Source organism: Meles meles, chromosome 4 (genome assembly GCF_922984935.1).
Source record: "Meles meles chromosome 4, mMelMel3.1 paternal haplotype, whole genome shotgun sequence".
Taxonomy (NCBI): Eukaryota; Metazoa; Chordata; class Mammalia; order Carnivora; family Mustelidae; genus Meles; species Meles meles.
The window spans coordinates 36,604,489-36,629,542 of record NC_060069.1 but is presented as its reverse complement, the minus strand read 5'-3'; the positions used below and the strand labels follow the sequence as shown (position 1 = coordinate 36,629,542).

At 36.9% G+C, this 25,054-nt stretch overlaps 1 protein-coding gene across 29 annotated transcripts in view; it reads left to right on the top strand.

The window, feature by feature from the left end:
• CLASP2 (cytoplasmic linker associated protein 2) overlaps window positions 1-25,054 on the top strand; it is a 192,800-nt gene that overhangs the window by 65,863 nt on the left and 101,883 nt on the right. For 18 of the 29 annotated variants that reach the window (XM_046001628.1, XM_046001649.1, XM_046001642.1 and 15 more), the window contains 4 exons: window positions 12,171-12,250; window positions 12,844-12,936; window positions 16,550-16,695; window positions 19,491-19,626. In XM_046001628.1, coding sequence (XP_045857584.1) covers window positions 12,171-12,250; window positions 12,844-12,936; window positions 16,550-16,695; window positions 19,491-19,626 — 455 coding nt within the window. Of the gene's footprint in view, window positions 1-12,167; window positions 12,251-12,843; window positions 12,937-16,549; window positions 16,696-19,490; window positions 19,627-25,054 lie in introns of all 29 variants that reach the window. The other 11 variants (XM_046001627.1, XM_046001648.1, XM_046001646.1 and 8 more) reach the window with 1 other exon arrangement.

The following is a 25,054-nucleotide window of genomic DNA, read 5'->3' as shown; positions in this document are numbered from 1 at the left end:
GTTTGGAGAAGTTAACTTGCACAGGGTCATGCATCTAAGAAGTGCAGTAAGCACAGAAAGTACTTGGCTATAATGCTATGCACTCTAATCTCACCGAGTAAATAAGTATTCTTCTAGATCTTTAGGTCTGAGATTATAATCTACAGTAATGATCACTACCTTTCAACATCCATAAATCCATCTTAAAGCTCAATTAGTATGATTCTTAGTAAAATAGAACATTTGAAAATAAAGCAACTTGAAGTTTTGTTGTTTTAAGTAGAAATGCTTTTTAGTATTTTCTTGTTGAAATCACCCTCCTGTACCAATAACTTTGACTGCTATTCTTTTTCAAATACAGAGATTAAATTAGATGGTAATATAATTGTTATTATTTGTAATTTTTGAGGCCAGTTTTTTACTGAGGCTTACATGTAATCATGGAGACACGTCGTTGGCTAAATGATTAGTTTTCAGAGTCCTGTTGTTCTCCCTCACTTGCTCATTCATTCAGGTAGACAGTTTTTTCTCTCTATGGTTTTCATCTAATGTAAAAGACTGCTTTAAAATAGTTTTAATTCGGGACGCCTGGGTGGCTCAGTTGGTTGGGCGGCTGCCTTCGGCTCAGTCATGATTCCAGTGGGATCGAGTCCCACATCGGGCTCCTTGCTCGGCAGGGAGCCTGCTACTCCCTCTGCCTCTGCCTGCCACTCTGCCTGTGCTCTCTCTCTCTCTCTCTCTCACAAATAAATAAAATCTTTAAAAAAAATAGTTTTAATTCTAAGTAACTACTGTGTAGTTACTTAGTACTGTGTAATTTAAGTAACTACTGTGTTTTCAAATCCAGGAGTACTTAGTCATCTTCTTGATATATTTGTATTACTTCATTTATGTCTGATCTAAGGTTTTATTAAGAATGTCCAAATATCTATTTTCCATGCTAATCATTCACATTTTTTTCCCCTCATGCAAACAACAAAGTTGATTTTTTTTTTCTTTAAAAGAAATAAAGGGCACCTGGATGGGTCAGTCAGTTAAGCATGTGCCTATGGCTCAGATCATGATCAGCAGGGCGTCTGCTTCTTCCTCTCCCTCTGCCCCTCCCCCTGCTTGTGCACGCATTTCTCAAATACATAAATAAAATCTTTTTTAAAAAAGTAAAGATCAGGGGCAGCTGGGTGGCTCAGTGGGTTAGGGCCTCTGCCTTCGGCTCGGGTCATGATCTCAGGGTCCCGGGATCAAGCCCCGCATCAGCAGGGAGCCTGCTTCCCCATCTCTCTCTGTCAAATAAATAAATAAAATCTTAAAAAATAATAATAAAAAAAGTAAAGATCTTGAGAATCAGTGTATATTTAATAAAAGAAATCTCAGATAATTTAGTGTTTAATCTTGGAAATCAAATTTTTAGCTGATAAACCTCAATTTCTTGCTTTTGAACTTTATATAAAACCAAATAACTTCTGTTTGTGCATTTTGTTGTGTTTGTTTTCTTCTTTCTTCTCCTAATGTAAGGAAAGATACTAAACCAGAATGGTTTAGCCCTTTAATCTTAAAGATTATCTGGCCCCAATTCAGGTGAAGAGACTGAGCCTTGGAGAGTTAAATGATGTATCCAAGATAAGAAAGTTACAAACAGAGATGAAACAAGAACCCAGTGCTTGGCCAGAGGCTTTTTCTTCTATCATCTCTGGGTCATCTCCTATCCAGTACTGCATGTGATACATATTTTTATCCTATATATCAAAAAACTATTACTGACATTTAGAAATTAGGGATTGGATAGTAGCCTTTCTCTGTTAAATTATAATGAATGCCACATCTTTTACTATCCATCATAAGAAGCCCTGGTGCTGTCCTTTTTTTTTTTTTAAGATTTATTTATTTATTTGAGAGAGATTGGGGTGGAGGGGGGCAGAAGGACAGGGAGAGAAATTCTCAAGTGGACTCCCCACTGATTGCAGAGGCCAACACAGGGCTCAATCCCAGGACCCTGAGATCGTGACCTGAGCCCAAATCAAGAGTCAGACCGTCAGCTGCCTATGCCACCCAGGCATCCCTGGTGCTGTATATTTTAACTTTAGTTTCAAAGTGGGAAGATTCAAGTAATTGAACAGGTTTAATCTAATAGTATCTTGCCTCTCTAATCCTGTTGCTCTGCGGTAACTGGTGCTAAGTTTGATATGTATCCTTCCACATTTTACTCCATGTTCATTTATGTAGGTACTCAGATTAGATTTTATGTTTGCCCATACTAAACACACTAGTAAAACACTTTGCAGCTTCCTTTTTTTCACAGAACATTCATTCTTCAACATCAATAATGGCAGCTCTCACATCCTTTTGTTAGCCATATAGTATCCCACATTATTGATATACCATGATGTAATAAACTGTTCACAAGTCAGGGTCATTCATGTTGTCTACAACTTTATGCCATTACGAAGAATGCTGATCTCCATGTATTTATTATACTTGGAATTCTGGTGCTTCTAATCTGTGGAATAGATTCCTCCCAGTGTTCAATTAAAGATTGGGTGTGTTTTTAATCAAGACATTATTTTCCCTTTTCCAGCATTGAATGTAACAGTCTTGTTAATTATTGTCATTTTGATAGGTGAAGAATTGTGCTTTTTTGGTTTTAATTTGCACTTTTCCATCCACCTATCCATCTGACCAAAAGCTAGCAAATGTTTTCTGAAAGCTTTTAGCATGTTCCTGCTTTTGTAACCTATGGAAACGTCAGTGAACCAAAAAAAAAAAAAAAAGATCCTGCCTTCCTGGAGTGTTTATTCTATTGAGGATCAGAGATTTAAACTCTTTAATGAAGTTAGCATATCCTTTTCTGCAAATTACATGTTGTTGTTACTTGCCCATCTTTTAATTGGGCTGTTTTATCTTCTCATCAGTCTGTTACAGTCTTTTAAATATTCGGATCTTTTATTCTTTTGTTAAAAAGTCATAAATATTTCCTCAGTGGCATTTTACATCAAATCTTAAAAGTTTTTGTTGTGGTAGGTAACATATCTGTTCTGTTCATTATGACTTCCAAATTTCCTATCCTGAATAAAAAGGACTATTGTCCAGTCCCAAGGCTATGCACATGTTTTTCAATGTATTCAAAAACATTATTTTACATTTAATTTGTTCAATATCTGGAGTTTATTTTTATATAAAGTAACAATATATCCTTTTAATTTATGTTCTTAATGCATGGCAAATTAATGTCCGTGCAGTTAAAGAAAACATTCTTTACTTCGTTTAATGAATACTGTCATACGTATTTCAGTTCTTTTCTGTAGTTTCTTTTCTTATTTTCCAGATCTGTATCTCTGTACCTACTTTAGTTTTATAGTGCATGGTTTCCCAGACTTCTTATTAAGAAAAATTTTGAGATATAACCAAGTTGACAATGCAGTGAACACTCATCACCTAGATTGAATAACTAGTGTTTGCCATATTTGTTTTAACTCTCTGTATAAATACATTCCCACACACATTCTTTTTTTATCTCAGCAATTGGAAAGTAAGTTATAGACGTTATGACACTCCAGCCATTAATATTTAATAAGCTCCTCCTAAGACTTTAAGGTATGCTGCATTCTATCCATAATATCATTATCATATGCAAGAAGGTTCCATAATATTGTGTATAAAACAATCACATTACCAACTTTTATACCCGTAACATTGATACATTTTTTGAAGAGTCTAGGCCAGTTGTCTTAGATGGTCTGGGTTCTGGATTTGTCTGATTTCTTTGTGATATTATTTAACTTGTTCCTTCTGGCCCTTGTATTTTTTGTAAATTCTTTTTTTTTTTTTTAAGATTTTATTTATTTACTTGTCAGAGAGAAGAGAGCACAAGCAGGAGAGAGGCAGACAGAGGGAAGAGGGAGAATCCTAGGACTCTAAGATCATGACTAGAGCCAAAGGCAGACGCTTAACTGACTGAACCACCCAGGTGTCCCTAGTTTTTGTAAATTTTTATACTATATGCTCAACGTCCTTTCAAGCTCTTCCATTCTATATTCAAATTTCCTGAAGCATCCTAAGAATTTTTTTCTTTTTTTAATCCTAAGAATTTTTTTTTTAAGACTTTATTTATTTGACAGAGATCACAAGTAGGCAGAGAGGCAGGCAGAGAGAGAGAGGAAGGGAAGCAGGCTCCCCACTGAGCGGAGAGCCCCATGCGGGGCTCGATCCCAGGACTCTGAGATCATGACCTGAGCCGAAGGCAGAGGCTTTAACCCACTGAGCCACAGGCGCCCCTATTCTAAGAATTTTTTTACAAGTGATTCTTTGAGGCCAGGAAGAATTTTTTGTTTTTTACCATTCAAGAATGCCCTCTTCTGTTGGTGTAGTGAAATGGCAGCTTCTTTACCTAATGATACCTGGGGGGCTTTCTGCTTCTAATTCTGCCGTGGCATCTTATTACAGTAGAGCCCTCATTTTCTCTTTCTCCCTTTCCTTTATCCACCAGGCTTCAAAGGGATAGTTCTCCTTTCTAAGTGCTACTTACCTGGGAGTCTTGGGGGGAATTTTAGTAGAGGTCTGCATTCCACCACTACCAGGATCTTCGTCCTCCATACAGTTTCCTCTGATTTTTCTCTCTGTGAGGACTTTGTAGTTGACATTGCTGGCCTTGGATGTTCATATTTCCCTATTTACTTGTAAACTGAAGTTTGAAGTGTTATTAGTCTTCTCTTAGTTGTAAGTATGTGCTGTGGGTAATTTTATTTGCTCTTCTTTTTGGTCTCTAGTTTTTGGAGTATGTGCTTGAATGTTTTATTTGAATTTGGATAACTACCGTCTCCCAAGGGAATAAAAATGTCTACTGTAAGTTTTAATATTTAGTAAGGAAATGCCTTTTTTCTTGATAAACCATTATCTCAGCATTTTGTTGAATTTTATGACATTATTTTCATAGTTTCTACTTTCAGCATTGATCTGAATCACTTCTTTATCATGTATCAAAGTTTCATAATATTTGTGGGCCATTTTTTGAAGTCTCTATTTTGTTCATTTGATTAATTGATCTGTTCCTGCACTAAAACCAAACTGTCATAATAAGCTTTATAAATCTTAATAGCTGGTAGGAACAAATTCATGTTTGTTCCTAATGTCTTTTGTTGATTGGTATCTTTGTAATTCTGTCTGTTTTATTTCTTTAAATGTTATATTCATGTATGTTTTGTAGTCTATAACTAGACAATATCTATAGTGCTAAATCTGTTATTTGTTACCTGTGACTCTTAGTTCATAATGGTTTGCCTTGTGTATTTGAACATTGTGAACTCATTGTTCGAAGGGAGTTCTTCAGGCCTAAACTGGGGATTGTAGAAGCTTTTCTTCAGATATTAATCCTGTTCAAAACTGGGGAATCAGGGACCCCTCCAGCCTTTCCTAGGTCTTGTCTCAACTCAAGAATTTCAGGTTACTCCTCCCCACCTGTTGGCTGGGGAATCCACTCTTGGATGGGAAGAGTTGCAAAGTCACATTTTGAAAGCAGCATTGAAGAATGTGAGGATTTGTTACAGCTATCCTTCTAAACAACCTATTGCAGTTTGTCCTCTGACCACAAAATTCACATGCCTTTCACACAGAAGATACACTCACAGACATTTCTCAGAAGTTTCCACTCACTTATAGCATCAGGTTCAAAGTCCATGATCTTGTAGTCTGCATTAGGTCACATGCAAGAGTTCTCTGGTGTGCCTGCTCTCCATCCAGAGGCTAATGAACTAAAAAGATATCTTACTTGCACCCCAAATGCTCAGTATACAATGGTGGTATCAGGACAGAGTATCCATAATAGACATTCCATTCAAGAAGGGGAGGAATAGGGGTGCCTGGGTGGTTCAGTTGATTAAGCGTTGGCTCAGGTCATGATCCCAGATTCCTTCGTCAGGCTCCCTATAGGGAGCCTGCTTCTCCCTCTCCTTCTGCCTGTCCCCTGCACCAGAGCTCGCTCGCCCTCTGTCTATCTCTCTCTCTCAAATAAGTAAATAATTTTTTTTTTTTTTTAAGGATGTGTGATGGCTCAGTGGGTTAAGTGAATGCCTCCAACTCGCGTCATGATCCCAGGGTCCTGGGATTGAGTCCCGCATCAGGCTCCTTGCTCAGTGGGCAGCCTGCTTTTCCCTCTACCTGCCACTCCCCGACTTGTGCTCTCTCTGTGACAAATAAATAAATATATTGACAAATGGATAAAATCATTTTTTAAAAATAAAAAAAAAAGAAAGGGAGGAACATTCACTGACATAGCAGTTTTCAAATCCAACAGGAACCTGTTGTCAGGTCCCCTTACTTCAGGGATGGTAAATGTTTCTTTGATGAAGGTTTCGTTCTCTCTTTGGGTGTGCTTCTCTAAACCAGTGTTTTCCTCTGTTCTTGGTTCTGCACTGAACTCTGGGTTCTGCCTCCTGAAATATTTCCTTCTTTTGCATAAAAATCTTGTGTTGCGGGCGCCTGGGTTGCTCAGTGGGTTAAAGCCTCTGCCTTCAGCTCAGGTCATGATCCCAGGGTCCTGGGATCGAGCCCCACATCGGCTCTCTACTCAGCAGGGAGCCTGCTTCCTCCTCTCTCTCCCTGCCTGCCTCTCTGACTAGTTGCAATCTCTATCAAATAAATAAATAAAATCTTTAAAAAAAAAAATCTTGTGTTGCCACTGTGCATATCTTTTTTAGCCCTACTTGAGAGAAGGCTCTTACTTTAAACTGTCTCTGTTTCTTGGTAGCACTCTTCAGAAGCACTGGTAATGCTCTCATTGGTTAACTCTTTTTTAAAATTACGGGGTTTAACCCTCCTACACTGTTGGTGGGAATGCAAGCTGGTACAGCCACTCTGGAAAACAGCAGGGAGGTTCCTCAAAAAGTTGAAAATAGAGCTACCCTACGACCCAGCAATTGCACTACTGGGTATTTACCCTAAAGATATAAATGTAGTGATCCGAAGGGGCACGTGCACCTGAATGTTTATAGCAGCAATGTCCACAATAGCCAAACTATGGAAAGAACCTAGATGTCCATCAACAGATGAATGGATAAAGAAGATGTGGTATATATACACAATGGAATACTATGCAGCCATCAAAAGAAATGAAATCTTGCCATTTGCAACAACGTGGATGGAACTAGAGAATATTATGCTGAGCGAAATAAGTTAATCAGAGAAAGACAATTATCATATGACCTCCCTGATAGGAGGAATTTGAGAGGCAGGACGGGGTGTTTGGGGGTAGGGAAGGAAAAAATGAAACAAGGTGGGATTGGGAGGGAGACAAACCATAAGAGATTCTTAATCTCACAAAACAAATGAGGGTTGCTGAGGGGTGGGGGGGTAGGGAAAGGGTGGTTGGGTGATGGACATTGAGGGGAGTATGTGCTATGGTGAGTGCTGTGAAATGTGTAAGCCTGATGATTCACAGAACTGTACCCCTGGGGCAAATAATACATTATATGTTAATAAAGAAAATAAATAAGAATTATGGGTTTTATATGAATTTTATTGGGATTTAAGCCATAATAACCCCGTAATGTTTATCATTTATTTTTCTCTTTAGGCTAGTCTCTTCATTGTAGCATAATAAGAACCTGCTCCTTTCCAGCTCTAAGACTTGTTCTCCTTGTTCCTATATCTGAAACATACTGCTTTACCCATTGTCTCATTCACCTTTGTATCTGATACTTATTAGTTGTTAAGGACTTAGTAGAATGAATTTTCTCTTTATACTTAAACCTTTCAGTAATATTTTGGAATTTCTGAGAATGCCTACCCTAGTCAGTCTAGCATACTAGAAACCATGCTATCTCATAAATGCCAGAAGCCTCTAATCTCAATCACCCCACCCCCACTCCCGGCCCCCATCCAAGTGAATACTAGTTTAGGGTGCGTTCTAGAGCAGGGATCAGCAAACTGGGCCATGGGTCACATGCAGCCAACTGTCTGTTTTATGCATGAGCTTAGAATGTTTTTTTATATTTTTAAATGATTAAAAATATTCAGAAGAAGAATAATACTGTATGACATGTGAAAACTATATGAATTCAAATTTTAGTGTCCATAAATAGAGCTTTATTGGAATACAGCCTTGCTCATTCATTTACATGTTGTCTGTGGCTGCTTTCACGCTACAGTGGCAGAGTTGAATAATTGCAGTGGAAACCATATGGCCTACAAGTCTGAAATACTGTTTGGCCCATTATAGAAAAAATTTACTGACCTCTGTTTTAGAGTAGTTAGGCAATGGAACAAAGCTGTTCTGTTGTGTTTTTGCCCATTAATATCTTCTAGTGTGATAGTTAACCCAGTTATATTTAAAAGAGCTTTAGTCAAGTTGGAAGCCAGCATTGCTCATCCCTTCAGCCCTGTAGCCTCTACTTGTGCTTCTGCTCTCAAACTTACTTTTTTAAATACATCACCGCTTTGTATATGCACTCACTGTCCTTTTCTTGCAGTAGTATTTAACGTTAGAGCCCATCGTTTTGACTCTCTGCCTATGGGATTCATTCTCCTTCCTGGTACTTAAAGTATTTTATAGTATTTCTTAGGTGAACTTTAAAGCTGTATCAGAAAATGGAATAATACTTGTGAGAATGAACAGTTTATTCAGCAGATTATTCCCTGTGCAGAGACCCTTTTTCTACTTTTCTTGGCCACAAAATCAAAACCAAGGGGAGGGGAAATGTTAGGCAAACTAGGATTGTAAAAAGGTTTACTTGTAGTATGTATAATAGATAAGCAGGGCCAACCTCAGCATGTCCTATCTTTACACTATTCACATACCCAGTATGCTCCCATTAGCAGCAGTTCTGCTTATACGAAATGATTCTCGAAGGTAACAGTGAGGTAGATTGGGGTCAACTATTTAAAACCATGCAAGTTCTTGTGAAATTTGGTAATGCCCGTGTCCAGGTTTAGAGACTTAATTGTCGCATCTGAACTGGTGATAAGGCTGCATGTAGTATATTTGTAGCCTTTTTTTCTCTGCAGCTTCTGCAGGACTTTTAAAAGTCATTTAATTTCTACTCTACCTACCCTCCCCCTTGGTTATTTATCCCTACTTATAAGACATAACTCACTGGATAATAAAACTAAGGCATTATGATCAAAGTGAATTGTGACTTTTAAAGTTAGGCTTTCCTATGCATGTTCTTAGTCAATTGCACATTATTGTGGCTTTATTCCCTTGAAGATGCTCTGCATTCCCTTGAAGGTGTTTGACATTGTGTTGTGGCTGGTGGGTTAATGTGTTGGAGTTAACATTCTAGTTTGCATTTGATACCATTTGTAAACTACCTGTAAGCTGTAATAACTCTTCATATTGATCTCCCCTTCACTTTCCCATTCCTCTGTAAAATTTTCTGTCTTCCACGTTTGAGCACACTGATGTTGTCAATTGGCTTTGCTCTGGTACATTTGGACATGTCTCCTCCACCAATGGCCTCCTCCTCAAAGCTTGCCTAGTGGTTCCACTTGTTACTGTAACAAAGTTATTTGCAAGAAGTGGTATATAAGTGAACAGACTATAGTTAATGAATGTGTAAAGAAAGCTGTACTGTGTTGAATGTTTAAGAACTACTTGATAAGGACAAGTCCCTAAAGAAATTTCTGTTCAGTGGCCTGGGCTGGGCAAGACAACTGCAAAGATTGGGAAGAAATTATAAAAATATAGGCTTCTGCTTTCCTGTCAGGGAACCCATTGTCAAAAAAAACTCAGTGGTGCTTGGCCAGCTCAGTCAGAAAAGAGAGCTGCTGTCGATCTTGGGGTCTTGGGTTTAAGCCCCACTCTGGGTGTAGAGATTACACAACAAAACAGAAACTTAAAAAAAAAAAAAAAAAAAAAAAAAAAAAAAAAAAAGAGGGTGCCTGGGTGGATCAGTGGGTTAAAGCCTCTGCCTTCAGCTCAGGTCATGATCTCAGGGTCCTGGGATCGAGACCCACCTCGGGCTCTCTGCTCAGCAGGGAGCCTGCTTCCTCCTCTCTCTCTGCCTGCCTCTCTGCCTACTTGTGATCTCTGTCTGTCAAATTAAAAAAAACAAAAACAAAAACACCCATATAAGAGTTTGATAAATGAATGTAGTATAAGATGTTAAGATAATATGGTTAGGTATCTTATTTTCTATTTCTTTACTTAAGCTATTTATTTTCAGTTAATCCATTATTATTTCTGATCTTGGGAATGGAGTCAGGGGTTTTATTGTTATTGGATTTTCTATAATATTTAGGGAATAACTAATTTGTTTACTATTGTAAATTAATTTCCTATGGCAAGCATGCATTCATGCCTCTCTTAGTTTATTGTCACTGCTTTTAATTTGTAGTTTTTTCTTGTCTTACAACTTTGTTACGTTGTTCTGTGGTCCATCTCTTATACTGTTAAAACTCAAAAAGATGATCTTCAAAGGTTTTTGTTTGTTTTTTTTAGGATGAGGACCTTCTTACATACCTTTGGAAATCTTTATAGTGTTCTTTTTTTATTAGGATGGTGTTAATTTTTTTAATTCAGTTTGAAAATATTTCCTTTGGTAGATGATAACCCTAATTGGGGAGATATTTAACTTTTTAATTGGATAGATTTTTAAGCTAATTATCCCTTAGGATATACATCTTGTGTGGTTGAAATCGATTTCAGTGCGTTAAATTACTACCATGAAGAAGTAAATATATAGAGTTAGAAACTAAGTACTACTTATATCAGCCAGGGTTCAGTTAGGAGACAGAAACCACAGGGGCACCTGGGTGGCTTGGTTGATTAACCGTTTCAGTCTTGATTTCAGCTCAGGTCATGATCTCAGATAGTGATACCGGCAACTCATTGGGTTCCATGTTCAGTGTGGAGTCTGCTTGAGATTCTCTGCCACTGCCCTCCATTCATGTGCACCTGTGTGCGTGGACACTCTCTCTCTTTCTGAAATAAATAAGTCTTTAAAAGTAACTGTTGTGGTTTCTTTTAAGATTTTATTTATTTATTTATTTATTTGAGAGAGAGCAAACACAAGTTGGGGGAGGGGCCAGAGGTAGAGGCAGAGAATCCCACACAGACCCCTACAGAGCGTGGAGCCCTACATGGGCTCTATTCTACAACCCTGACACCATGACCTAAGCTGAAATCAAGAGTTGGACGCTCAATCAGTTGAGCCATCCAGGCTCCCCAACAGTTATTTTTACAGACAGAATTTAATACGAAGAATTGTTAAATGGGTATGGTAAGTTAAAAATGCAGAAAGAGAACACTAAAATGTCATGGAGGTAGTAATTACAGTCAACAGCTCCTACTTCTAGAGCTGGAAGAACAAAATGAGGAGGTTAAAACTTAGAGGTGGGGCCCTGCAGAGCTGTGGCTCGACCTCTGTGAGGAGTACTAGCGGGCTGGCGTTTCTGATGGGACTGAGAGCTGCATCAGTGAGGGTTAGAAAAACTGCAACAAGAATCAGGTGCTGCTAACTGAAAGGAGTTTCCTGCCAGAGTTGCTAGGGTTTTACAGACAAGAACAGGAAGCCAGAAGGAGCATGTCCCTTCTTCTGTCAACTTCCATCTTTTGAGCACCCTGTTAATAGAGTTTAACAGGAAGCCATTAGAATGAGCAGAAAAATGGTTTACTCAATCCTAGGTAGGCCCAGCATCACTGAATATGAAAGAGTGGACTTGGAGCTGAAAGTTGCTAAATTACTCGCTCTTAAACAGCTACTATCTATTAAGTTTACTTTCTTATTGTCTATGTACAATAAAGGAAGATTTGTTTGCATATTTAAATTTAATTCCAAGGTCCTCATATCTTTCACATTTGCTTTCCTGAGCACTGCAGCATACATGGATCCTCTGCTCTGTTACTCGCCATCATCTGTTGACAGTGTCATTTAAAATTGCCATTTACCTTTTTAAATGATTATCTTTCCACCTTATTTCTTGTGTACTTGCCGCTTCATTGAATAAGGATAGGAGGGCTCTGTTCCTACTGTTTGAAGTTTACAACTAGCCTACCTTAGTATTTATAGAGAATTAATCAGCTATTGCTATGGACCTTGACTTTCCTGAAAGATGGTGATTTTTTTTAATGCTGTCTTAAAAAATGGAATGTCCCTCAAAATTAGTGCCTTTGTTGATATTAAAGGAGTTATATTTTTCATATTTTCTTTGGTGCTATCATGCTTAAAATTAAACTTAAAAATTAAATTTCTTTTGATTAGCAGGTGCTTCTAAAGAAGGAGGTGCTGGAGCAGTTGATGAAGATGACTTTATAAAAGCTTTTACAGATGTCCCTTCTGTTCAGGTAAGGATACTAGTAAAGTGGCATTCCCCATGAATAATGCTTACAAATCTGTTCATACAATTATAAGCTCCATAAGGAAAAGACCATGCCTGTTTTTGCTTGCCGTAATATCCTTCATGCCTGGCATAATGCATCCCTATTATGTGAATATATTTAAGTGAGTGAAAGGATAATGGTATTTTTGGCAAACAGTTGACTCCTGAGGAAACAAAGCATGTAACTATCCTGGCTACAGTGTGGGGGAGCTAACCTAAATCATGTCCTTTTGCAATAGTGTAAGTATATGAATGCAGTAGGTACATACCTGAAGTCATTTTGAGAAGTTAGGCCTATTATTAGTTCTTAGGATATTTGCATCATGTTTTTAAATGACAAAGCATTTTTAAGAGTATATCTGAAGTTAGTCATGAACAGAGAAATAGCACAAGGGTAACAGGTAAGGAAGATAATATATTTTCCATTAATAATGGTTCTAAAATGGGAAATAACTTTATTAAAAGACTGCTATAAACATTGGGGCATCAGTGTTTCAAAGGAAGCTTTGATATTTCTTATGGCAAGAAATACTAATGTTATAACTTTGTATCTTTAAGATCTATTCTAGTCGAGAACTTGAAGAAACATTAAATAAAATCAGGGAAATATTGTCAGATGACAAACACGACTGGGATCAGCGTGCCAATGCAGTAAGTCTTTTTATTTTGTTATCCTTCTCCTCTTTTTTTTTAATGTTCCCAAAACATGGAAATTCAGTAATCTTACTACATGGTATTTGCTTATGAAATAGATATGAAAGCTAACATTTCTTTCTGGAAAAACACTTTGAGGTAATTGGAATTTTCTGAGTTAGGGTCAGTTTTTATTGTTTCTGCTGATCCATGGAGCCTAGCTCATTCGTTAGTTTCTCCACATGTGCTGCTTATTGACTGAGCAAGAAAATGTGAGCTTCACTGATGTCTGTGTGATGATTTTGTGTGGGTTTATATAGTTGTTCATCAGTAGGCAGTGTTCTCAGATTTTATAAGCTTTTCCTGTAAAGCAGTTCACTTTGCCCCCATGCTCAATAGTTTCATAGTATTGACATCAGTTGACGACAATATGTCTGTCTGGCTGTTTTTATTTTCTCACAATGATGAAAAATATGATGAATATTTTTCACCCATGATTTAAAAAGAAAAAAGTCTCCTTGAGTTCAGAGTATTTTATCCTAAATTCCTCAATAAAATATTTGACAAGTACTTTTATTTTTTTAATCTTTTTTTTAAAGATTTTATTTTTATTTATTTATTTGACAGACAGAGATCACAAGTAGGCAGAGAGGCAGGCAGAGAGAGAGAGAGAAGGAAGCAGGCTCCCTGCGGAGCAGAGAGCCCAATGCGGGGCTCGATCCCAGGACCCTGGGATCATGACCTGAGCCGAAGGCAGAGACTTTAACCCACTGAGCCACCCAGGCACCCCTGATAAGTACTTTTAAAATAATATCTACATCGACAAAGGACTGTATATTTTAATATTTTTTAATTTGTCACATTTATATCTGAGGTTCCAAATGAGTACCTCAGTGTCCTCAAGAAGCCAGAGAAAGGTTCTGTTTCTTTTTTCTTTTAAGATTTTATTTATTTATTTGGCAGAGAACACATGATCAAGGGTAGAGGGAGAGGGAAAGGTAGACTCCCCTGTAGAGCAGGGAGCCCGATGCAGAACTCGATCCCAGGACCGTGGGATCATGACCTGAGCCAAAATACTTAACCAGCTGAGCCACGTAGGCACCCCAAAGGGTTCCATTTGAAGACTTCTGCTCTGAGAACTCTCAGTCTCCATTTTGATGAATAAATCATATATGGCCCTTTGAAAATTTTGCTTTATGGTGCTACAAACAAAAGATTTTTCAGCTTCTCTTTAATAGGAAGTTTGCATATTTTAAGGTATTGAAATATTTAACAGAAAGTAACGTTGCTTCATATTTGCTAAGTATGATTCATTACTCTGTCTTCAGGTCCGAGATTAGTCTGAGATAGAAAGACCTCTGTCATAGGTAATCTGTGCAGAAACATGACAAATTAAATGTTGTCAATATAAAACACAAACTTTGTACTTAAGAGTTTTTTGTTGGAATGCATGTCTCTCTGCTCATTGAGTAGAACATGCAACTCTTGATCTTGGGGTCAGGAGTCCAAGGGGTTGTGAGTTCAAGCTCTGTGTTGCTTGTAGAGATTATTAATTTTTTTAAATGAGTTTTTTGTTTTACTTCAAAACAACCCTTTTGGAAACACAGATGATCTTTCAGTTTTTTAATTAGAAAAGTGACATGGGCTCATTGCAGTTAAGTGGAACAGTACAGAAGATTATAAGGAAAAAGTTAATAGTTTACTCCCTATTAAGGAAACATGTTTTCATTTTGGAATATATCCTCTTCTATATATATGTATGATAAGATAAACACAGTTTTTTCCTCCCACTTCTATAAAAATAAATATCATACTAGATATATTACTCAATAACTTGTTTTCATTCAGTTTCTTTCATAAATTATGCCCTTTCAGTATAATTGCTGTAGGTGCCAGGCATATAGTAGTTGCTCAGATATTTGCTGAATGCAAATAAATAAGCACCAATATGTGCTTCTTTTTCTTAGTTAAAAGATACCATGTAATTCATTAAACCATTTCCCATTTGATGGACTTACACTTTTTTATTTTTTGCTATTTCGACAATATTGCAATAAATATCCTTGTGCACATCTATAACAATGGTGTTTTTATTTTTGTAGGTCAAGTTTTTTAAAATGGGATTGTTGGGTAAAGAGTAGATATAATTTTATTTTAGTTGTGTTGCCAAATTATTTTGAACAAAGGTGTTAGTGACTCATAATCTTACTTGCAGTAAGAGCATCTCTTTTTTTTCTCATACTAAATGCTGTTAAGTCTTTAATTTTTGCTGGTCTGGTGGAGGAAAGCGATGCATCTTTGTTGTAATTAGCATTTGCTTATCACTAGTAAGGTTGAGCACACTTTTATTTATTTTGCTCAATTTAGTATTGGACTATTTGTCTTTATCTCATTTTATTATCATTCTTTGTGTATTGTACTTAATATGTTGCAGGTGATTTTTTCCAACCATGTTGTGATTTGTTTTGTTTTTAGTTAATCTTGTTTAGGTGCCTTCTGATTTCTCCACCTATGATAGTTTCCCTTATGTGCATTAAGATTATATAACTATTCTTACAAAATTTTTCCTACCCTTATAATATCTTTTTTATGTTTTTCTTTTTTTTTTTTAAAGATTTTATTTATTTATTTGACAGAGAGAGAGATCACAAGTAGGCAGAGAGGCAGGCAGAGAGAGAGGAGGAGGCAGGCTCCCCACGGAGCAGAGAGCCTGATGCGGGGCTCGATCCCAGGACCCTGAGATCATGACCCGAGCCGAAGGCAGCGGCCTAATCCACTGAGCCACCCAGGCGCCCCTCTTTTTTATGTTTTTCATTGTCAGTCCATCTGATATAGTTTTAAAGATCTCTAAAAATTTAGAAAACCTCAGAGAAGTAACAGGAAATTATATATAATAATGGATATGATAGGTAAACTCAGCTTACCAGTATGTATGAGCACAGATATGTACCTGTGGGTATCTTCTGATTGATGTAATTCTATTAGGTATGTCTGGTGTTAATATAGAAAACATTTGTCAATCCTGTATTAAAAAGTAAAGCTTAAGACGTAGAAATAGGGGGAAGACCTATTCACAAAGTGTGAAAATAGTAAAATATGGACCTGGCTGACTAGTTTGTCCATTTGATTCTGTTCTTTGGCTTATGGGTGGATATAGTTTCCAAATTTGGCCCTTTTGAAAATAGTCTCCTTGGTAGATAGTGGTAATTTTTGCCCATTTTCAATATAATTATGCCACTGAATTGTATGCTTTACAGTGTTTAAAGTGATTAATTTTATGTTAATGCATATTTTACTACAATAAAAACTTTAAAACTTATTCTTAAGACTTTAAAATGTACTTAGCTATTCATACGTTACATATGTCCATTTTATTGTTTTGTTTTGTTTTGTTTTTCATATGTCCGTTTTGTATATAACTAAATCTATAACATTCTTTTCCAGAAAACTTTCTTTGGTTTGCATGTTTATTTGTAAGACACATTTAATGCTGTTAAAATGTCTGAATATAGTTATAAAAACATAATGAAATGTTATTTTTAGATTTTTGTTCAAATGATGAAGTTTTGGTAATTTTTTTTTTTTTTTTACATTGACACTATGTCAATAATGAAAATTCTCTTCACTTCAGCTTAAGAAAATTCGATCATTGCTTGTTGCTGGAGCTGCACAATATGACTGCTTTTTCCAACATTTACGCTTGTTGGATGGAGCACTGAAACTTTCAGCAAAAGATCTTAGATCCCAAGTGGTTAGAGAAGCTTGCATTACTGTAGCGTAAGTATGTTTTCTGTGATAAATGTTTTTTATGAATTCATTCAGTACTCAGTGATTTAGTGCTCATTAAGTAAAGCAGGACAACCCAAAAACAGCATATATGTAATCCGAAAGTAATTTTTATTATAAATAAAGATTTCATTTGTGTGATTTTTTTTTAATCTTTCTTAACAATATTATGTAAGCATTAAAATGTGGTTATATGTATAAAGCCTACATGTGCATTTTTGGTCACTAAATCTTTAAGAAGAAAATTAATGTGTCTGAGAACTATTGTTTTCTCTTTATTAATTTGGGTATTAAGCTATTTCTGACATTTTAACAATTATCGTGGAATTATAACGTATCATTAACTTAATCAAGATTGAAATTTATTCTGCATGTTTATATTTTAACAAAATTCTAGTATGGTACAACACTGACATTTCTTTTACCTCTACTTCTGATCTGTGTACTGCTGTTATATAAGCATTCTTTGAAGCTACGGAACACAAAGATGCCTACTATTAATATTTCTAATCAGAATTGCAATAGATGTCCTGGTCAGAATGGAGGGGAAAAAAAAAAAAAAATCCCAGGAAATAAAAGCTATGGGGATTGCTAGAAAAGGAACAAAACTGCCATTATTAACAGATGATATAATTATCCATGGAAAACCATGGATATATATAAGAATATATAGACAAATTATTTTAATTAAGGGACTTTAGCAAGATGCTAAATACAAGTCAATATACAAATATAATTGGATATCTTTTAAAAGCAAAAGTGAAAAGGAGAACAAAAATCTACAAACTATAACCTTGAAAAATATTCCATGTGAGAGTTCTGCTTCTAACAATGATGCAATAACTGGTAAGGAGCTAACTGTTTTGCAGAAAATTGGATAAGACATGTAAAACAGGTATTTCTAGATAATGAACAGTGGACAGACAGGGCAAGATTATGATTATTGAAAGAAACAGGTCAGTTGAGCAGTATGATCGACACAGTTTTGACCTGGAGATACTTTCTGGACCATGGAGAAGAGAGGAAGCACCCAAGCAGAGCAAGACAGTTTGATTGAGTTGATTAAACAGAGACTGGAGTTTCTGAAGATGAAAGCGGTTAAAATTTGCAGAGCAGAATCCTGGAGAGTAGAGAGAGAAACAGAGAAAGAGCTGTAGAGAACAGCATAAGGGATCCCATGAGTCTAGCTGAGTACTTATCTGTGCATGTAAAATGTGCAGCTCCCTGAGGATGGGAAAGAACTAGTGCTGGAGGCTATAAGGTAAACAACACTTCCCAGAGCTCATATGGGCTGGGAGAGGTTGAAGTTCTGATGAGCCATAATGGAGAAAACTAGTTGAATACCCAGGGCATTTGGTAGAGATCCCAGAGAGGCCACTGTATAGGAATAGTACTCAACTAACTTTTAAAGTAAGGCTCTTTCTGATAAACTGATGAAGATCAAGCTGATTCCCAAGTACATCACCTGCCTACCCAAACAAAACAATCTCTTTTTTTTTTTTTTAAACAAAACTCTCTTTAAAGGAAGACCAGACTATCCAGATACAGGTGGTACCTTCTTGCTTTTGATTTGAGGTTCCCTTCCTTTTTTTTTTTTTAAGATTTTATTTATTTATTTGACAGCGCACACAAGCAGGGGGAGCCACAGACGAAGAGAAAGAAGCAGGGACCCTTATGTGGGCTAATCCCAGAATCCCAGGATTGTGACCTGAGCCCAAGGCAGATGTTTAACTGACTGAGCCACCCAGGCACCTCTGAGGTTCCTTTTTGCCCACGAGTTTAGACATTAGAGAACTTGAAAGTATAGCGAACACTAGTAAATAGGTCTGAATACCTCTGTTAATCAAGAACCTGAGTTTTTTGAGCTAATTGTATCCCAACAGTGTATTTGAAATAAGACTTAAATATCCAGAAAGTAACCAGGGGCGCCTGGATGGCTCAGTGGGTTAAAGCCTCTGCCTTCGGCTCAGGTCATGATCCCAGGGTCCTGGGATTGAGCCCCGCATTGGGCTCTCTGCTCTGAAGGGAGCCTGCTTCTGCCTCTCTCTCTGCCTGCCTTTAAAAAAAAAAAAGAAAGTAACTAGTGATGAGAGCATCCTTCTTAAGTGTCCTAACTAAGTCATGCAGTTCAAGACTGAATTTAGTTGTTTAACTCTGAATTGGAGAGAGAAGACAGATGTTCTTAGGATCACCCAACTAACTAGTGTATGGTCAAGTTGTGTTTTCAGTCCAGAATTCTGAAACCCTACACCAAGATTTACATCTTTGAGAGTCTGCTTGTCCCTACCTTCTCATCTGCCCCTGCCAAAATAAAAAATCTTTTATAAAAAAGTGGGGATGCCTGGGAGCTCAGTTAAGCATCTGACTCTTGATTTGGGCTCAGGTCATGATCTTGGGGTCATGAGATTGAGCCCTGAGGCTGTGCACTCAGTATGGAGTCTCCTTAAGATTCTATACACACACACACACACACACACACACACACACACACACACACACACTTTCTCTCTAAATAACCATACTCTCTCTAAATAAACAAATAACTAAAATATTTTTTAAAGGAGAGAAATGGTAAAATGCCAAATTACAGCTTTGGACTAGACAGTTAAAGGGTGGGAAAAACAAGGAAATGAAGTAATATTTGCACTTCTCTTTCTCTTTTGTTTTTCTGCTTTTAGAAGTAGTTGAAATAAAAATTTTAAGTGAATTCAGTAAGAGAATGTTTTAAAATTATATACTCCTACCTATACTTAATATTAAAAAAAAATTTTTGTCTTCCTTTGTAGACATCTTTCAACAGTTTTGGGAAACAAATTTGATCATGGCGCTGAAGCCATTGTACCTACCCTTTTTAATCTCGTCCCCAATAGTGCAAAAGTCATGGCAACCTCTGGATGTGCAGCTATCAGATTCATCATTCGGGTAGGTTCTTCTCTTCTGTCTTTCTCCCTCACTCCTCCCCCTCTGGTTTCAATATACTTAAAGAAGTCATTGGTGTTTTGTTTTTTTTTAACCCCAAAGGAAAATCACTTTTGAATGACTTTTTCTGAAGTAAAAGCAGTACATGGTTATTACAGTTATTATAGAACATTTAAATAATACAGAAGGTTACCAAGTAAACATGCTTGCCTGCAGAATATAATATACACACACATGTACTTATGTGTACATGTGTATGTGTGTGTGTGTGTGTGTGTGTGTGTAATTGTGTTACAGATAGTAATGGGCAGATGTAAAACAGAAGAATGTAATAGGCACTGGTATGACAGGCAGAGTCTTAGTATTTCTTATCTTCCATATCTTGAATGTGCCCCCAAAAAATAGTTAAAAAAATAAATCTTCCCTCTTAAATTCTGGTTCTTCTACAACTAATCACTAAAGTCATTCAATATATACTTTTCCAAACTTTATGCCCATACAAACTGTATTTATTACAAAATACAATATTTTACATATATAAATAATATTTTTTAACTTGTTTTTTAAACTTAATGTACTGGGCAGCTTCCCTTGTCCACCCATGTAATTTTTCTTTTTTCTTTTTTTAAAAATTAACATATTTATTTAGCCCAGGGGTACAGGTCTGTGAATCATCAGGCTTACACATTTCATAGCACTCACCATAGCACATACCCTCCCCAGTGTCCATAACCCAACCACCGTATCCCTACCCACCCCCAACCCCAGCAACCCTCAATTTGTTTTGTGAGATTAAGAGTCTCTTATGGGGGCGCCTGGGTGGCTCAGTGGGTTAAAGCCTCTGCCTTTCGCTCAGGTCATGATTCCAGGGTCCTGGGATCGAGCCCCGCATCGGGCTCTCTGCTTGGCAGGGAGCCTGCTTCCTCCTCTCGCTCTCTCTGCCTGCCTCTCTCCCTACTTGTGATCTCTATCTGTCAAATAAATAAATAAAATCTTTAAAAAAAAAAAAAAAAGAGTCTTTTATGGTTTGTCTCCCTCCCGATCTCATCTTGTATAATTTTTCTTAAAGTCTAGATTGGTTGTCTGTTAAAGGACAGTAACATTAAATCATCCTCATCATTCTTCCCTCTGAAGTTCATGGAGTCCTTTTTCCCCATCCTTTCCAACATTGTGTATTATCTGTCTCTTAAAGGCCTCATAATTTGATAAATGAAATATTATCTCATATTCTGCTTCACATTTCTTAGATTACTAGACGCATTGGTATTTTTTTCCTTTCAGAATTCTTCTGTGGGTTGCCAGTTATTCTCTTTGTACATTTTTTCCTCACTGATTTCAAAGGCTTTTTTCTGTATCATAAGTATATTGCTTCTGTTATAGATGTTGTAGGTATGATTATCTACCAATTTGTCAGTTCTTCAAATATTGTTTAAGCTATTATTTGTTACATATAGAACTTTTAAATTTTTATGTATTGAGACAATGCTCTTGTGGGTTTTGTTATAGTTAAAATGACCTTCACCATTTCACAATCAGAAGAATATTCATTTGTTTCAAACTTTTATAATATTGCTTTTTACATTTAGATCGAACTAGATTTTGTTTTCTTGTGAAGTATAGATATCTAATACGATTTGCCTCCAAAATACAAAACCACTTGACTCAATGGCATGTATAATTCAGTCTTTTCTTGCAATGCCAGCATGTTCACATAATAAATTTCCATTAAGTATATGGGTCTGTTTTCCAAACTCCTATTCAGTTTCTTTGAGCAGTTTGTTCTTACAAAAGAAATGAAGTTTCAGGGCGCCTGGGTGGCTCAGTGGGTTAAAGCCTTTGCCTTCAGCTCAGGTCGTGATCCTGGGGTCCTGGGATCGAGTTCCGCATCAGGCTCTCTGCTTGGCAGGGAGCCTGCTTCCTCCTCTCTCTGCCTGCCTCTCTGCCTACTTGTGATCTCTGTCTGTCAAATAAATAAATAAAATCTTTAAAAAGCAAAATGAAGTTTCGTTTCAATACTGCTACACCAGAAGGCTTTTTTCACCAGTGAAATTAAATGCCTATTTAGAAAGCTATGAATCCATTTCTGTTTTAATATTTTTTTTAAGTTTCTCTAAATCCAACATCTTCGTAACTGTGTTGAAAAGTAGTAGGAATTACTGAGATCCTTGTTTTGTCTCTGAGTCTAATGGGAGTACTTTAAATATGATGTTAGGTGTGGGTTTCTATGGATACTGTATATTAGATTATGGGAATTTCCCTGTAAAATATTTTTGCTAAATTTTGATCAGGAATAGATGTAAAATCTTATCAGCTATCCATTTAATATCTTTAGAAATGATTCTCTTTTTTTTATTTATCGATTGTACATTCATGACCTGAATTTTGCTTGGCCACTGCACATCAGGATACTGCTAGCTTCATTTGGCTAATACTTTGGTTAAGATTTTGGCATTCATTTTAATATATGAGCCTTCATAGAATTTCCTGTACTTTTCCTGTTTCACATATTTTTTTATTACATTATTCTGTTATTAGGGCTTGCTGACCTTGGAAGTTCTTTAATGACTTTTCTAGTATTTTAGACTCTGAGTACTTTTGTATTTCATTTTGAATTGTTACTTGTGTTTTCTTAGGATATCCTTTTTATATGGACTTTAAGAATCAGCATGAGGTTGTATACTATATTCTCCTAAGTAACAAAAAGTCTCTACCACTGTGATTCAATTACCATTTTGTCGTGTTACAATATTATTATTTTTTTACACTTGCCAGAGGCATTGTTTATCATTTTTTTTTAATTGTTTGTTTACTTGAGACAGAACAAGTGGTGGGCAGGGGCAGAGGGAGAGGGAGAGGGAAAGAGAGAAAGAGAGAGAAGCAGCTCCCAGTTGAGCAAGAAGGCTGATGCAAGGCTCAATCCCAGGACCCAGAGATCACCACTCAGGCCAAAGACAGATGCCCAACTGACTGAGCCACCCAGGCACCCCATTTATGGTTTAGTTTTATTGTTTTTCAGGAGTGTTCTTCAGTTTTTTTCTAATCTTTTGGTTTCTTTAGGCTTCTTAATTCCTTTCTTTGACTTACACTCGCTTTTTCCCCCCCCAGGTCTTTGTGGTATGTCCTTAGATAGTTTGTTGCAGTTTTTGTTTAGTATTATAAGGCTGTAGGTTTTCTTTTGACTTTGGCATTGGCAGCATCAGAGTGATTTAGATTTACCAAATTCTCTTTATATTTATCACTTGTAATTTTCATTTCAGTATCCTCTTTGAATTACATAATGATATCATTTGCATTTTCAGTTGGTTTTTACTCTTGTCGTTTTGGTTGTTACTCTTGTTGTCGGTATGATTTCATTACATTCTGATCAGAGAATTTTGTTATACATTTTCTTCAGTAAATGCCTTGAATTTTATTTGTGTCCCAGTACATCCTTAATTTATATAAGTAGTCTTTTAGTACCTGTAGAAAATGGAATTTGTTTATGGAGTGCTTTATTCATCTCTACGTACTGCTTGATGTTTCATCTTATTCAGAATCTTTATCCATTTTTTAAATTTTTTATTTGTTTTTTATTTTTTTATAAACATATAATATATTTCTATCCCCAGGGGTACAGGTCTGTGAATCGTCAGGTTTACACACTTCACAGCACTCAACATAGCACATACTCTCCCCATGTCCATAACTGCACTCCCCCTCTTCCAACCCCCACTTCCCCCAGCAACCCTCAGATTGTTTTGTGAGATTAAGAGTCACTTATGGTTTGTCTCCCTCCCAATCCCACCTTGTTTCATTTATTCTTCTTCTACCCCCCAACCCCCCATGTTGCATCTCCACTTCCTCATATCAGGGAGATCATATGATAGTTGTCTTTCTCCGATTGACTTATTTCACCAAGCATGATACCCTCTAGTTCCATCCACATTGTTGCAAATGGCAAGATTTCATTTCTTTTGATGGCTGCCTAGTATTCCATTGTGTATATATACCACATCTTCTTTATCCATTCATCTGTTGATGGACATCTAGGTTCTTTCCATAGTTTGGTTATTGTAGACATTGCTTCTATAAACGTTCAGGTGCACGTGCCCCTTCGGATCACTATGTTTGTATCATTAGGGTAAATACCCAGTTAGTGCAATTGCTGGATCATAGGGTAGTTCTATTTTCAACATTTTGAGGAATCTCCATGCTGTTTTCCAGAGTGGTTGCACCAGCATGCATTCCCACCAACAGTGTAGGAGGGTTCCCCTTTCTCCGCATCCTCGCCAGCATCTGTCATTTGCTAATTTGTTAATTTTAGCCATTCTGACTGGTGTGAGGTGATATCTCATTGTGGTTTTAATTTGTATTTCCCTGATGCTGAGCGATGTGGAGCACTTTTCCATGTGTCTGTTGGCCATCCGGATGTCTTCTTTGCGGAAATGTCTGTTCATGTCTTCTGCCCATTTCTTGATTGGATTGTTTGTTCTTTGGGTGTTGAGTTTGCTAAGTTCCTTATAGATTTTGGATACTAGCCCTTTATCTGATATGTCGTTTGCAAATATCTTCTCCCATTCTGTCAGTTGTCTTTTGGTTTTGTTAACTGTTTCCTTTGCTGTGCAAAAGCTTTTGATCTTGGTGAAATCCCAATAGTTCATTTTTGCCCTTGCTTCCCTGGCCTTTGGCAATGTTCCTAAGAAGATGTTGCTGCGGCTGAGGTCGAAGAGGTTGCTGCCTGCATTCTCCTCAAGGATTTTGATGGATTCCTGTCTCACATTGAGGTCCTTCATCCATTTTGAGTCTGTTTTCGTGTGTGGTGTGGAAGTGGTCCAGTTTCATTTTTCTGCATGTGGCTGTCCAATTTTCCCAGCACCATTTATTGAAGAGGCTGTCTTTTTTCCATTGGACATTCTTTCCTGCTTTGTCGAAGATTAGTTGACCATAGAGTTGAGGGTCTATTTCTGGGCTCTCTATTCTATTCCATTGATCTATGTGTATGTTTTTGTGCCAGTACCATGCTGTCTTGATGATGACAGCTTTGTAATAGAGCTTGAAGTCCGGAATTGTGATGCCACCAACTTTGGCTTTCTTTTTCAATATTCCTTTGGCTATTCGAGGTCTTTTCTGGTTCCATATAAATTTTAGGATTATTTGTTCCATTTCTTTGAAAAAAATGGATGGTATTTTGATAGGGATTGCATTAAATGTGTAGATTGCTTTAGGTAGCATAGACATTTTCACAATATTTATTCTTCCAATCCAGGAGCATGGAACATTTTTCCATTTCTTTGTGTCTTCCTCAATTTCTTTCGTGAGTACTTTATAGTTTTCTGCGTATAGATTCTTAGCCTCTTTGGTTAGGTTTATTCCTAGGTATCTTATAGTTTTGTGTGCAATTGTAAATGGGACTGACTCCTTAATTTCTCTTTCTTCTGTCTTGTTGGTGGTG